This window comes from Cheilinus undulatus, linkage group 5 (genome assembly GCF_018320785.1).
Source record: "Cheilinus undulatus linkage group 5, ASM1832078v1, whole genome shotgun sequence".
Taxonomy (NCBI): domain Eukaryota; kingdom Metazoa; phylum Chordata; class Actinopteri; order Labriformes; family Labridae; genus Cheilinus; species Cheilinus undulatus.
In genome coordinates, this window is record NC_054869.1 from 13,600,785 (window position 1) to 13,614,261 (window position 13,477).

Here is a 13,477-nt window from a genome sequence, read left to right on the forward strand (position 1 = left end):
CAGAAAACCAAGACTCCAAGAGCCTTATGAGGGGACTTTCTCAGCATGCAAGCAGGGCACTGGACCTCAAACTTTCTGACTTTGCATACCACCAACAAGGGGAACTGTCACGAAATGAAAGCTGGCTTTGAGTATTGGGTCAGATTTTCAGATTCAGTGAGTGGGTGAGGTGAGGAAATGACTCTGAATACAAGAAACTGTAGTGAGGAAAAAATACAACACACATGCAATCTCGGCTGTAACTGTTTCCACACCAAATAGAATTGAAGGGCTGAATTAGACCTGTTTAAAAACCTCCGTCACCTTCGGTTTGGGAAACAGAATTTAAGCTGAAATTCTTCAGAAACTTGACACTCAGTCTTTGTCAGCTAAAAATAAAGTTAAAGTGTGGATTTTACATAACATTTTAGGGATAAACATATAACTACAATTAACACTGAACACTGTTGACTAGTTGACCAGCATATGCTGGAGTTAGAATTCCTGTGAGCTAAGTTATAACGGAACTCAGCACCCTCAACCTGCTATTTTACAATAACCTACTGTGATCATAACTGTTTGAATAGTTATGTGAAAAAACTGCTAACCAGGGTAAAGGTGCACATCAAAGGCCAGTCCCATTTCTACCCCTTCCCCTCACCCTTTGAAACAGAGTGGTAATTTACCCTTAAGAAACGAGACGCCACTTGATTGCTGTTCATCATCACACATTGCCAATAAACAGTGCATCAGAGGTGACAATAAAGCTTCCACCATCTCGTTCATACTTTGAATCTCCGTGTTGATCTTCTCCATTTATTTATACAGTTAATAGCCCTTGTTTACAGGTGTACATACCAAAAATACACTAAATCCCCATCCCCAGTGTCTAAAGATTGAACATAAGAGAAAACACAACTGTTGTGTTTTCTATAATCATTATGCAGAAAATATTTTTACATTTATGCGCCTCCTTCATAGTCCATTGTGCCATTTCGCAATTGAACATAGTGCATGGAGGGAAATTCATCATACTCCTTGGTTTCAAGTGCGGTCCTGGAAAATCTTTGTTTTGCCCTTAGCCCTAGCCCTCAATTCAAAAGAGAAATTGGGATACTCCTTCACCTGACCTGAACATGCAAAACCAAGGGATAGGGCTAAGATAAGGGCTAAGGGGTAGAAATGGGATTCAACCCAAGTCTAGATTTCAGACCCTGTTGAAGACCTGTTCAGGTGGGTCAGACCTTGCCCTGTTGTCAAACATGGCCAAGACAAAACCACATATTTGTAACTCAATAAAAAAAAAAAAAAATCAGCAAATGGCACAATAAACACATACATATGAATACCAAATAATAATAATAATACCAAAACAACAACAAAAGATGTCCCTGGACCCCATTATTGAGTAATTTCTTGTTTTGAATCATCAAAAAAAACATCAAATTCTTTTTGTGAATTTGCACTTAAATGTTGATAGATTTATTCCTGACTATTCCTGTCTTAATAAATCAAAGCAAGTTTTCATACATTTGGTACTTCAATCATTTCATTCACAAAAAAAAAAACAGTGATTGTGTCATTCTAAAACACGTGGAATCTTAGAGTATCAAAGTAAGAAAAACGTTGACAACCTTACAAATCGAACAGGAACTGCAGCACAGACAAACCACGCTTTAGGCAAACAATAATATTGGAAATGGGATGAATTGTTACACTGCATAGTATGAAGAAGGCAGTCCTGATGTCAGGTAGAAAATGATGCCTGAGAATCTAGTTTGTAAAAATTATGTAATTTATTAAAAAAAAAAACTAAACTAAAAAAACAGTTTTACTCAGCTGGGTCTTCTTTGATCTTTGTTTTTAAACCAAGCACACATTTAAAAGCCAAGAGAGCAAAATAGCATTGCAAACCAGGGTATTGTTGACAGTGTCCTCCAGTTTAGATAAAGAGAAAACCTTTAAAGATTAACTTCCTGGAGTTTTCTGTCTCTACATAATAATAACAACCACCATATTAGACTAAATGGGAGTCAATTTAGGTACTGATGTATCACAAGGATTGATGGTAATATCCACTTATTAAATATTTATGATGTTTAATGAAAGCAGGCTATGACTTGATGGTGTGATTGCCAGCTGAGATTTAGCCAAACAGTCAGCGAAACAACATGGGCTGGGTTAGGAGAATGTTTGTTACCAAATGCTAAGTTAACTTAGCATTGATGAGCAGCAGAGAGCTCAATATCCTCACGTTAATAAATAAACCACGTAACTACGCCAGGTTAGCTAACGTTGAATGCTATGAAGGAAACTGACACAAGGAAAGACACCCAGGTAGGTGTCTTGTACCAAGCCAACCTGTATCTTTACTCATTTGAAGTAGCATAGGCAGTAAGCTGGTGAACTGGCTAACATAGCAGTAGCCTGCTAACGTCAGCCAAGTTAAACGTTTGTCAGTTAAACAAGGTAAGCTAACGATATGCTAGTTCGCAACGTTAGCCTAGCTGTTGGCTACAAGCTCCAGAGTGTTTAAATGTAATCAAGAAATCATGCTAACATGAATACAGTAACTTACCAAACGTAATTACCGTGTAGTTGTTGTTCACAGTTTGTCTAAACACAGCTGATAAGACGATTTCCCAAATCAGAGGGGTTGTTTGTTGGCGGTTAGCCGTCTAACACTGCCTTCTGCAGAAGCGAACAGTGCTGTCATTTGCTGTCATCACGAGGAGACATGCGCAGCCCGCATGCGCAGAGGCTCTTTAAAGGGAGATTCCACATTAATGCAGAAAACACAATGCTGGGGGATGTATTTACATGCAAAAAAAGCTGTGTAAGTTAAAAATTAGCTCACAAAGGAAGGATTACATAAAAGGTATCATAATGAGGAAGGCCGTTTGGAATCCTTAGGTTTTGATTAATTGTTATTATAAAGCTACAATTATGTTGCTTTTGCCATCAATAAAATGTGATCACTGAAGAAATCTGAAGTATCAAATCATTACAATGTAATATATTAAATGATGTCCGTTATGGGTAGGAAAAGTTGTACATTGAATCAGTGGGTACATATAATCTGCTTTCCTGAGATTTTAGAGTAGGTTGCTCTTGTTGAAATTCAGTGAATTCAAAACTGATTGGACCCTTTAACACACATACACATTTTATATCAGTTATTGTTTGTTTTTTGTGTTTTTCAGTGAAAGGAAACCATAAAAGACACGTCATACGGTGAACTGATGCATATGATACTGTCACCAGTCAAAGCTTACAAGTAATTATTGTTTATGTGATAAAGCAGAGCAGCCCTGTATGAAACAGTACTCCAACTTTTAGTTTGTTAAAATGTTGTGGTTTCTGAATTCTTCATTTTTGTTTTTGTTTTTGTGAGCCACAACACAAGCAAATGCTCACATGCTGTATCTTAGTTTTGGTACTCTGCTGATTAATTTGCTGCCTTGCATCAAGATGAAACAGCAAAGGAATATCTTTTCAAGCACATGTATGCACTGACAAATATGAAACAATAAATCAAATAAAAGCCACTGAGAAAATTCTTGTATAGACGGCAAATTACCACACACTGTCTGCACATAAAGGATTATCCAAAAATACACTGATGTTCCCTCTAATCGTACCAAGAAATACAACTGGGCCACCAAGACGGGACATTTAGCTGACATTTCTGTGCTATCACAGTGTAGCAGAACAACACAGGCCAAACACCTCAATACTTCCATTTTAATATTGGGATGGAGAGGTTATTCAACTCAGACAACACAGTGCAAAGTTGTTATTATGGTATAGTGTGGTCTGATCCAGTCTATTCTGGACATGGCATGGGTTCAGGACAGCACAGAAAATATTGTGTAATACACACATTGTTCCACTAGGTGGTGATCTTATAACACTTCATAAAAATTATGAAAGTCATGGAGTAAAACATCTGATACAGTGATATGAATCACAGAGATTTAAGAACATTTATTGATAATATACATTTTAAAAAATTAACATCTTCATGCAGCTGCTTTTTAGAAACTCAAACCACTACCTTAAAATAAGGGGAAATAATACAGGATATGGAGTCATGAATTTGGAATACAGGTAATGCTAAGCAGGGACTAATATTTTGACAAAAATCATGTGTTCACCAGTTTGATTGTTCCTCTGCAAATCTGTTATCAACTCATTTCATCTTAATTCTGCATCTAAAATATGATTGCTCTAAATGGATTGCTCTTCAGAAATATCTTTATGTCAGATATTCTTAGATTTGACCATGTGTTAATACTCTGACATCAGGTAGATTAATAAAGGTGCATTGGAATAATGGACCTTAAAAATATTAAATTTGGGTGATTTAACTGATATTTTTGTAAGTAGCCTATATTTATACTAAAACTTGTCAGAAAAATCTTTATTTCAAAGGAAATTTATATTCTTGTGTTACTCTCATATAACACTTTTTGATATTTTCCCACCAAAGATTGAAAAGGAAAGCCAGGTCACTTGTTAGATTCCATTTATTATATATTTATATATGGGTTATAAACATCACAAAATAGAAAGTTGAGGAAGGTCTTGCACAAAGATATATATCATCAAGTAAAAGAGCAACCTTAGATTAGTCGACGTTGGCAACAGAAGCAGGCATATCATTGAATCATCATCATATCAGTGTTCAGTGCTGCAGCTGTGTTAACAACATTCTCATTTTGTAATTTAAAGTTTTAGTGCAAACAAAGTCTTTACAGCCACTTGGCTCCAAGGGATTATTCAATATAATAATAAAATAGTATTTTAGAATAAATATGTTAAGGTTGCTCTTTTATTGCATATTGTTTAAGAACATAATGTGGTACTAGTTACAATAAGGTCTCATGATGTTCAAATGATCTTATATTCAATATATATACCTCTTACATTTCTAAGCATCAAATGGTATTTCATTAACATAATAAATTCAACTTTTAAGCAATATCAATATTAAAATACCTGAATATAAATAACATGCTTTGAGCAAAATAATTGTTCATTTACAATGGTATTTCAAACAACCTAAGTCCAGAGCTGTCAAGGCTTTACAAAAAGCTTAATCTATACATTGCTTTGTGTCAAATGCATTTTTTAGACTGAAGGCCACTTTCAAACAAAGCAATTTACACAAGAATGAAATCAAGTCTTAAAATTAGATGAGATGAGTTTAACATTTTTAATGACGTGGGAAAACAAATTGTTGATTTGATTGTACCTCTTTATCTTTAAACAAGAACTTAAAGAGATTTAAGAATTGAAAATTGAAAATATATCCACAAGACTACAGTATACTTGGGAAGTAATACGTCTGTATTTAAGGAGTTGTAATTTACAACCACTGCAACAAGGTATAATATAAATCTCTGTTATGATACTTGTTGGAGAAATTATACTGAATGTCTTGGTTGTGCCTGTGACTATTTTATGGTTGCAATAACATGATTTCATCATAAATATTGTGTGCTTCAAACATTTTCAGCAGAAACTGCACAGATCATACATGTTCACATCTTCAACACCTGGATAACTGAGATTTTGCCTAGTCTACATGCAGGCTATTTACTCTTCAGAGTGCAACAGGATCAAAATAAGCCAAATGCAACATAGGACAGCCTTGAAAGTGTGTGTATGCACTGTCTGTGTGTTTTGTGTGTGTGTGTTAGTGAGTGTGGCAACAGAAATATAAGAAAGAGAAAGAAAGAGAGCTTGGTCACATACGTATATTAACATATTTCCATATCAATTTTAAAATTTGCTAAACCACACCATGTATTTACAGTATGTACATTTAATGTAACTGACATCATTACTAATTAGTGCTCTACTATATAATGTCATCCAGGAGATGAGGGGTACCCACCCAGTCCAGTGTTCTTGGCTCTGAAGCAGCCATGATCATGCACATAAACTGTTTCCCTGTTCTCTTATCTATTGGATAAATTGTAGTCGGGGTGAACCTTTTGTTACTCTCGACAAACTCACACAGCTGATTATAGATTGTGGGGTACTCGTGGCGAAGGAACACTCCCCTGGTCCTGAGCTCACGCTGGATATTGACAAAGCACACTTCCCTGGCTTTTCTTCCCTCCTCGCCCTCCTTATCAATGTCCGGTGTGCCTGGAGGTGGAGTGAGGATGAGTGTTTCCATTTCACTCTCCTTCTTGAGCACCTTTTTGTCAGGGCTCGAGGACGCCAAGGACACCTTTGCATATTTGCGAACTGTTGGTGCTTGGACCCTGGGTGAAGGTCTGTTAGGCACTAGTTCACCAACAGCTATGGATACATTCAAAAGAAAACATTCATTGGGGTCATACTCATTCCCTGCCAGCTGCAGTTCCTTGCAGTATTCACCAAGGTTGTCCTTGAAGCCATCCAGCTCTCTGAGAGAAAGGTACGTGGGTGACATGAGGAGGCTCTCCAGCCCAACCTGCAGGAAGTTGTCAGCTGTCTCTGGATTAGCAAAACCCAGAAAAAGGATGCCTCTTCCTCTGGAGAGGTAACCAGCTTTTGCAACCCGAGAAAAGGCTTTGTGGATCTCTGTATTTTCTCTGCAGAACTTGAGAGAGTGTCTGCAAACACTGTTGACACGACCATACAGACAAGTTTCTTTGTGGGTCTCCCAGTCGTCTCTTCGACAGTTTCGTGAGCAGTAGAAAGTGTAGCAACTGTGGCATGATTTGTAGTACAAGCAAGCGTTGAACATGTTCTCGGTTCGGTTGCACTTTTTGTTAGCACACACCATTGTGTCATCTTCATCTGTGCTGTGGTCTGGAGAGCATTCTTCTGCACTCCTTTGTAAAGCATCGCACCCACTATCAGGGTCTTTGATAGTGTCAGGGCTGGATTTGGAAGATGGAAGTGGAGTGTTCGGACTCCCTAAGTTTTCAAGTCCAGAGGAAGACTGGTCTTTGTCATCATCTTCAGTGATTAGTTGTTTAAGCTGGTCTATAAGGTCTTCACTTGACTTCCTGCTAGTTGGCGGTTTGTAATCAATGACCAAATCAGCCAAGAGCTCATCCAGTTGCTCTAGACTCTGCTGAAGGGAGAAGTTGTTGTGTTTCCTGTCTTTGGTTGTGTCCGCTGAGTTGGATTGCTGCTTCTGATGCATCACTCTAGGAGATGGTGTCTTTTCGCCATCCAACATATCCCAGCTGACAGAGTGCACATCACGCCGCTTGTTCTTGCCCGCACTCAGGTCATTGTCTGTTATAGTGATCTCAGGAGTGATGAACCAGTGCCCGCCCTTGGGATTCCTCCAGGGGTTGCTTGAGGCTTTCTCTAAAGAGTTTTCAGAGAGCGAAAGGGCGGCATAGCGCCTTGGAGAACTTGAGAGATTAAGAATAACAGGTTGAGATGTAACATCAGAGGATGCTCCATTCCTGGCTTGGTAGAACAGATTCTCATAGCTCCGCCCACGAGCTACTGATTGCTCTCTGTCATGCCTTGGGAACAGAATATTATCCCAAGACTTTGAGTGATTCCTGACCTCTGCTCCTAGTCTGCTGCTCTCAAAACAGCTGTTAGCAAACCAAGGCGGTATACTAGGGTCTTGTCCAACTCTTGGAGGTGTGATCTGAGAGGACTGATTAGAGTAGCCAGATATGCTTGAGCGATACCAGTCATCAGAAAAGGCCTGGGACATTCGAGGGCGTCTGCGACCCTCGGTATGATATGGCCTCGGAAAGTACTGCTCCTCAGGGGAACCGTAGGGTTTGGGATAAAACAACCTTGGGTTACTCATGTGGTATGGATTGAAGCGGCTATCGTCTCCATAAAAAGATCTGGACAGTGGAGTTTGAGAGAAGTACGATCCTGCCTCACTTGTGGAGTAAGGCCTACTATATACAGAGTTCACTGAGTCTCTGTTGGAAAGTTGGTCGGTGTAGTACGACCTTACAGGAAGAGTGTGCACCCAGCGAGTCCTTGGGTCATATGGACCAGTCATTGTACTACCATGGCTGGTTAGGCTGGATCGATCATCCTGGTAGTATGCTCTAGAGTAGGGATGGACTGAATACCGAACAGGGTCTTCTGTGTAGAAAAACTTGGTTGGTATGTTTGGATTCGAGTAAGCTCTTTGTTCTTGGCTGAGATATGGTGCTGTTGGTGATGGCATCCTGTGCATGTCCAAATGCTGGTAAGAAATGGGAGACATGCTGGTGGTATAGTGGTATCCCTGCCTAAAATCTCCACTGTAGCATTCGCTGGGAGTGGGCGTTGGTGAGGAAACAATCTGTCGTGGTACATATAAACCTCTACTGCTGGCCTGAGAGTATCTCTGCCAAAGATGGTCAGTTCGTAGATTAGGAACCTGCCTTGATGTGTGCTGCAAAACAGAAGCATCTGGTTTAATGTCCACACGGCACCTGACATGGGGGGTTATAGCTGGTTTCTCTGGTTTATCCTCCTCAAAACAGTCTGAAACATAGAGAGGAGTATGGTGTTGCAGTTTGGAGGGATGCACATCATTCAAGAAAGCCCTGTTTGAGGAGTAAGCCTCACGTTGTGTTTCAGAAGTCCTCAAAGTATCTGACACAGCCTGGGGTGCATCCCTTCCTTTTCCAGCCCCTGGAGGGGACACAGAGATGGGCACAGGAGTGAGGGTGGCCTTGATTCTTGGAGTACTTTTAGATCTTGTTCTCTTTTTAGAATCTGACCATGTAAGATGGCTCGTTTTGTCCTGGGTGGACTGCTGCTGCTGCTGCTGCTGCTGCTGCTGCTGCTGCTGGAACTGCCTGGTGTTGAAAAGGTCAGGAGATGAAAAGCGAAGGTGCCCAGGTTGATCAAGTCCATTCCACATTAGATCTTTGTTCAATGTCTGATGCTCGGCCCTCTTGTAAGGGTACTCCATGGAGGAAGAGAAGGACTGGGGGTCATCCAGCGACTCAATGAAGTCAAAGCTGCGGCAGTGTCTTTTGTTAATGATTTCTGGTTTGTCAATCATTTTTGAGTCACATCGCTGAGAGGACTGTGGAGAAACAGAGTCAGTGAGGGGATGTAGAGTAAAGTCCTGATATAGAGTCGATGCCAGTATATCAGGGGGATGCGTTCGTGTCATCTTAAAGAAGCTTCAATCCTCTCCATCCAGTGTGATTCAAGATCAACACAGCCTGTAAGAAGAAATAAATAAATGGAAAAGTACAAATCAATGCAATGTCTAGCAATGCAAAGAGAAGCAGAAAACAAGAGTAAGATCCAGTTGATTTGATTACTTTGTAGATATTTTCAATTGTACTGTTTTTAAAGCAACTATAATCTAAATCGATGTTAATGAATCTGTACTATTAACTTTGCAACACAGGACAGAATTATATTGATAATTGGTGGTGGATTTATAAGTGTAGTAGTTAATTTCAGGCCAACAGTAAGAATATAAACTCATATCTGAGCTGCTGAAAAAAACAATTATCATATACAAATCTTAAACCAATAAGAGGACATTTCACATTATCTTGCACCACTTAATATGAACACATCTTTTAGTCAAGGCAAATGCAAAACAACATTTGCAATTTCATGGCATTATCTTTAATCACAGTTAAAAAACACAACACAACAAAATGTCTTGTCAATCAGATTAAAAGGTTTGTTTTCTATTACATTCTTATTTGATTATCCATTGTACAACCCATGACTAGTAAGATGTAATAGACAACCATGGTATCATAATCAATTTTAAGTTAGATATTATGTAATATAAAGTAAGAAAATTGTGTTTGGTAGATTACTTTTTTGTTGTAACGATGCTTCTTGGCAATAAATCTTATACTGTTGGAAAGCCTGTTTATTTCCCTTTTAAATGGTGTCACATTTGTAAGGAACATGCATTTGTGGGATGAGCAGCAGAGCTGAATACCTGGGTTGCACCCATGAAAAATTTGCCAAATCTTCTCTGCCAATGCCAAACAGCTTATTTTGCTGTTGCTATTGACTCTTGTTTTGAGCTTCTGGTACCCCCAGGTGCTGACAATAATCAGGTGCCATTATGAATGCCATTATGAATCCAGATTTGGCCTATGGCAGTTGGATCGTAGGGTCAGAGTGTGGAGAAGACAAGAGCACCAAGTTGATTGCTTCACCAATAGAGTAACATCATTTGGTGGGGTCAGTGTGATGATGTGGGGCGGCATCTCCCTCACTGGACAGGCAAAACTTGTCATCATTGGAGGCAATCTTAATGCAGAGAGATATCAAGATGAGATTCTGCAACCAGTGGCAATCACATATCTTCACAGTCTGGGACTGAACTCTATCCTCCAAGATGACCACACTCACCCCTACAGAGCGGGGTTTACCAGAGACTACCTCCAGAATTTGGGAGTGGAGATCTTGGAATGTCCTGCCAGCAGTCCTGACCTTAACCCTATTGAACACTTGCGGGATCAGCTTGGGCATGCTGTTCGTGCCAAAGTGACCAACACAATCACATCAGCTGACTTGCGACAAATGCTGGTTGAGGCACCTGTTTGTTAAATGAATGAATGAATGGTTAAAATGTCTTGTTTCTTCAGACTTTATTAATCCAATCCACCAAACAACACCAAAACAAGAGTCAATTGCAGAATAAGCTGTTTGGCATTGGCAGAGAAGATGTGGCGAACTTTTTTATGGGTGCAACCCACATATTTAGCTCTGCTGCTCACCCCACAAATGCATGTTCCTTACAAATCTGACACCATTTAAAAGAGAAATGAACGGGCTTTCCATCAGTATAAGATTCATTGCCAGGAAGCATTGTTACTACAAAGAAATGATCTACTGAACAGAAATTTCCTTACTTTTGTGTTAAGTTTATTTTAAAATGGGGTAACAGGCATTACTACTCACTACTGCTTTTGAATCGTCAACATTTTATTTAAAAATATGATAAAGAAAAATGCTGTCACTTCTGCTTCCAGAGTACTTTTTTAGGCTTTCGAATATCACAGACAAAACGCTGCCTTTTCAACAATGGATTTATGTGTCATAAACACATGGGCTTTCTTGTTGGCACCCACCCACAAGCTAACCCTGAGTTACCATCTGTTCACCGTGAAGAGAGAGGACTGACCAGCCGTCTCTCTGTCATGTCTCCACAGCACACCTAAATATCCCTCTGCTCTCACACAACCAACCTCGACAGACGAAACAACACGGAGACGGTTTAATAAAAGAAGGCATACAGTGCCGTACATGTCACCTTTCATCATACAACCAGTTCTTGAGTGCTAGGTTTGCATGTACACGAGATAAAACACAGCAAACGTGGGGGTTTTTTTTTGCCGTAATTTGAAAGATGCTTTTGATTTCAAGTGCCAGCTTTTCTTGTTAATATTCTATATTTATCAGCTGAAATGAATAGTCTTAAATTGCTTTTTTCTGAAATCCTATAAGCTATTGATTTGACCAAGTCGTTGCAAATCCTGTTGAAATACTATCAGCCCAAAAAGACAGCTATTCTTAAGGGGAAAAAACAGGATACACTCTGTACTTATACCAGCTGTTATCCTCACTTGGATTATGGTGACTCATGTCCAATTGATGGCTGAATGTCATTAGAATACGAATGTAATTCTGAGTCACTCGAGGATACGGAAGTTCAAAATCACGTGCCACTGAAATGGAAAAAAAAAAAAAAAAAAAAAGGTTGAATTGATTTTACTTTCTCCCTCCTCTTCCTTTTGAATGACTGAAGTAGGGTACCACTAAGATGGCATGTGGCCTATTTGTTTCAATATTCAAAATGAATAAATCAGGTTTAATTAGATGTAGGGTGAGCAGTTCGTTGGTTTAGTTTAACTGTTTTACAGCCGCCCAGATTTATCGAATTGATGGATGTGAACAGTAGCTCCCACTATTGCTGTTTGAAGATATTTGCAAGGATATTATGAACTAATAAGCCTGAAAAGCCTCTGTTTAAGTGATTTAAGAGCACTATCACATATGAAGAGATAAGCAACCATCATAATGATATACAATAGGACCTTAATAACATCACCACAGATGCAAATGTATGTACCTGTTTACATATTATGGGGCTTTTTTAGCAGAAAAGTGCTTCATAGCTCTGATTTCAGACAAAATACAAACCAGTAGAATTTTAAATGCGAGGACAGCAAAGCTGAATAGGCTTATTAAGTGCACACATTCCTTCTTTAACTCATCTTCATGCTCTGAGGCTGTTACTCAATAGGGACTGCACTTTCCGAGCACAAGTGGAGGACCACATGCCATGTACTGTCTCCATGGCTACAGCAAAGAAACCATGAAGCACTCCTGGAGTTGCACACAGAGGGCACAATTTCAGTCTAAAAAAACATGGGCCTCATAATAATCAATATGGATGGCTTTAATGTGCTCTGTGTGGGCAAACAAGTGCTACTTTATCCTGACCTTATCAAAGGATGTACCGCCGCCTTAGTAGCCTATTTGCAGAGATTTAGGCTGTATTTCTTGGTCTACTGGGTAAATTCAGGATACTTCCACACAAAAACTCTAACATTTACTGAGCTTGTTCAAATTTGTTTGCCAATTTGTGCCTAAAACAACTTCGAGGCGCGTATTTTACTCGTTTTACGAGGTGTCAACAACAAACATAATGCAGATTCGCCTCCCCATGGGTCCACACAGAGTTGGCGCATTCAGCCTTGAAGCGTTACCAAATTACTTGCTCTAACGCACTTGTGCACCCCTTTTTATTTTGGTGCTGCGGCACGAGCGGCCCTCCATCCTTTGTGGCTGACCTAACGCCTTTGAGCGCGGGATGACATCATTAGCGACAAAAAAGAAAGGGGCCGCGGGTTCAAACAAGGACATAGGCTGAAAAAATTAGTTCGACATAGTTTAGAAATGTCAGATTTCGGAGAGTGAATGAGTTAGGGGCCTTACCGTCTCGTCAGTGAGTGGATCCGCTGCGGTGGACATGGTGGAGCAGCAGCCTGTTCCTCAGCAGCTCACCGCACCTGCTGTGATCCTGCGTCCTTCATGCTGCCTTACATGTTTCCTACTTCACCCAGCGATGCTCTCACGCTCGCTTATGTCTTCCTTTTTTTTTGCTGTGTGTGTGTTTGTGTGTGATGGAGGGGAAGGAGGAGGTGTGTCTGAGCCTGCCTGCGCCTGTGCGCGTGCCTCTGGGGGCGTGGTTGTGCGTGTTTTCAGGATGAGGGAGGAGGAGGGGGCTGATGGAGGAGGTTGGTGGTGGCGGGAGGTGGGTGTTGAGTCTCGAAGCAGCAATGCGGTCTCATCTCAGAACATGGAGCCCTGAGGACAGCTGCATGGACACATGAGGGAGAGCTGCTGTTAGATGAGCTCAGGCTGCAGTCAGAGGTGCTCTGATATCAGTTTTATTCAACATGAGAATCAACTATTCTGACACTGACATTTTTAGAAAGTTTGCAGACAGACTTAGAAACTGGCTGCCAACTTGGGGCCTCTCCTACACTTTTAAGGTCACTTCTGTCTTCCTCCTACACTTCTG

General features: G+C 40.1%; 2 protein-coding genes across 6 annotated transcripts in view; both read right to left on the minus strand.

Annotated features, from left to right (window-relative positions):
- gapvd1 (GTPase activating protein and VPS9 domains 1) overlaps positions 1–2,701 on the minus strand; it is a 39,016-nt gene extending 36,315 nt beyond the window's left edge. For 4 of the 5 annotated variants that reach the window (XM_041787271.1, XM_041787270.1, XM_041787268.1 and 1 more), the window contains exon 1: positions 2,558–2,695. The gene's annotated coding sequence lies outside the window, so the exon portion shown is untranslated. Of the gene's footprint in view, positions 1–2,557 lie in introns of all 5 variants that reach the window. The other variant, XM_041787267.1, reaches the window with a different exon arrangement.
- A 1,795-nt stretch (positions 2,702–4,496) lies between these two features.
- Positions 4,497–13,064, minus strand: unm_hu7912 (un-named hu7912). Its single transcript, XM_041786681.1, has 2 exons — positions 12,889–13,064; positions 4,497–9,131 (listed from the first exon to the last, which is right to left on the minus strand). The coding sequence occupies exon 2, from the start codon at positions 9,077–9,079 to the stop codon at positions 5,846–5,848; it is 3,234 nt and encodes a 1,077-aa protein (XP_041642615.1). The 5' UTR covers positions 9,080–9,131; positions 12,889–13,064; the 3' UTR covers positions 4,497–5,845.
- Between the last annotated feature and the right edge of the window lie 413 nt (positions 13,065–13,477).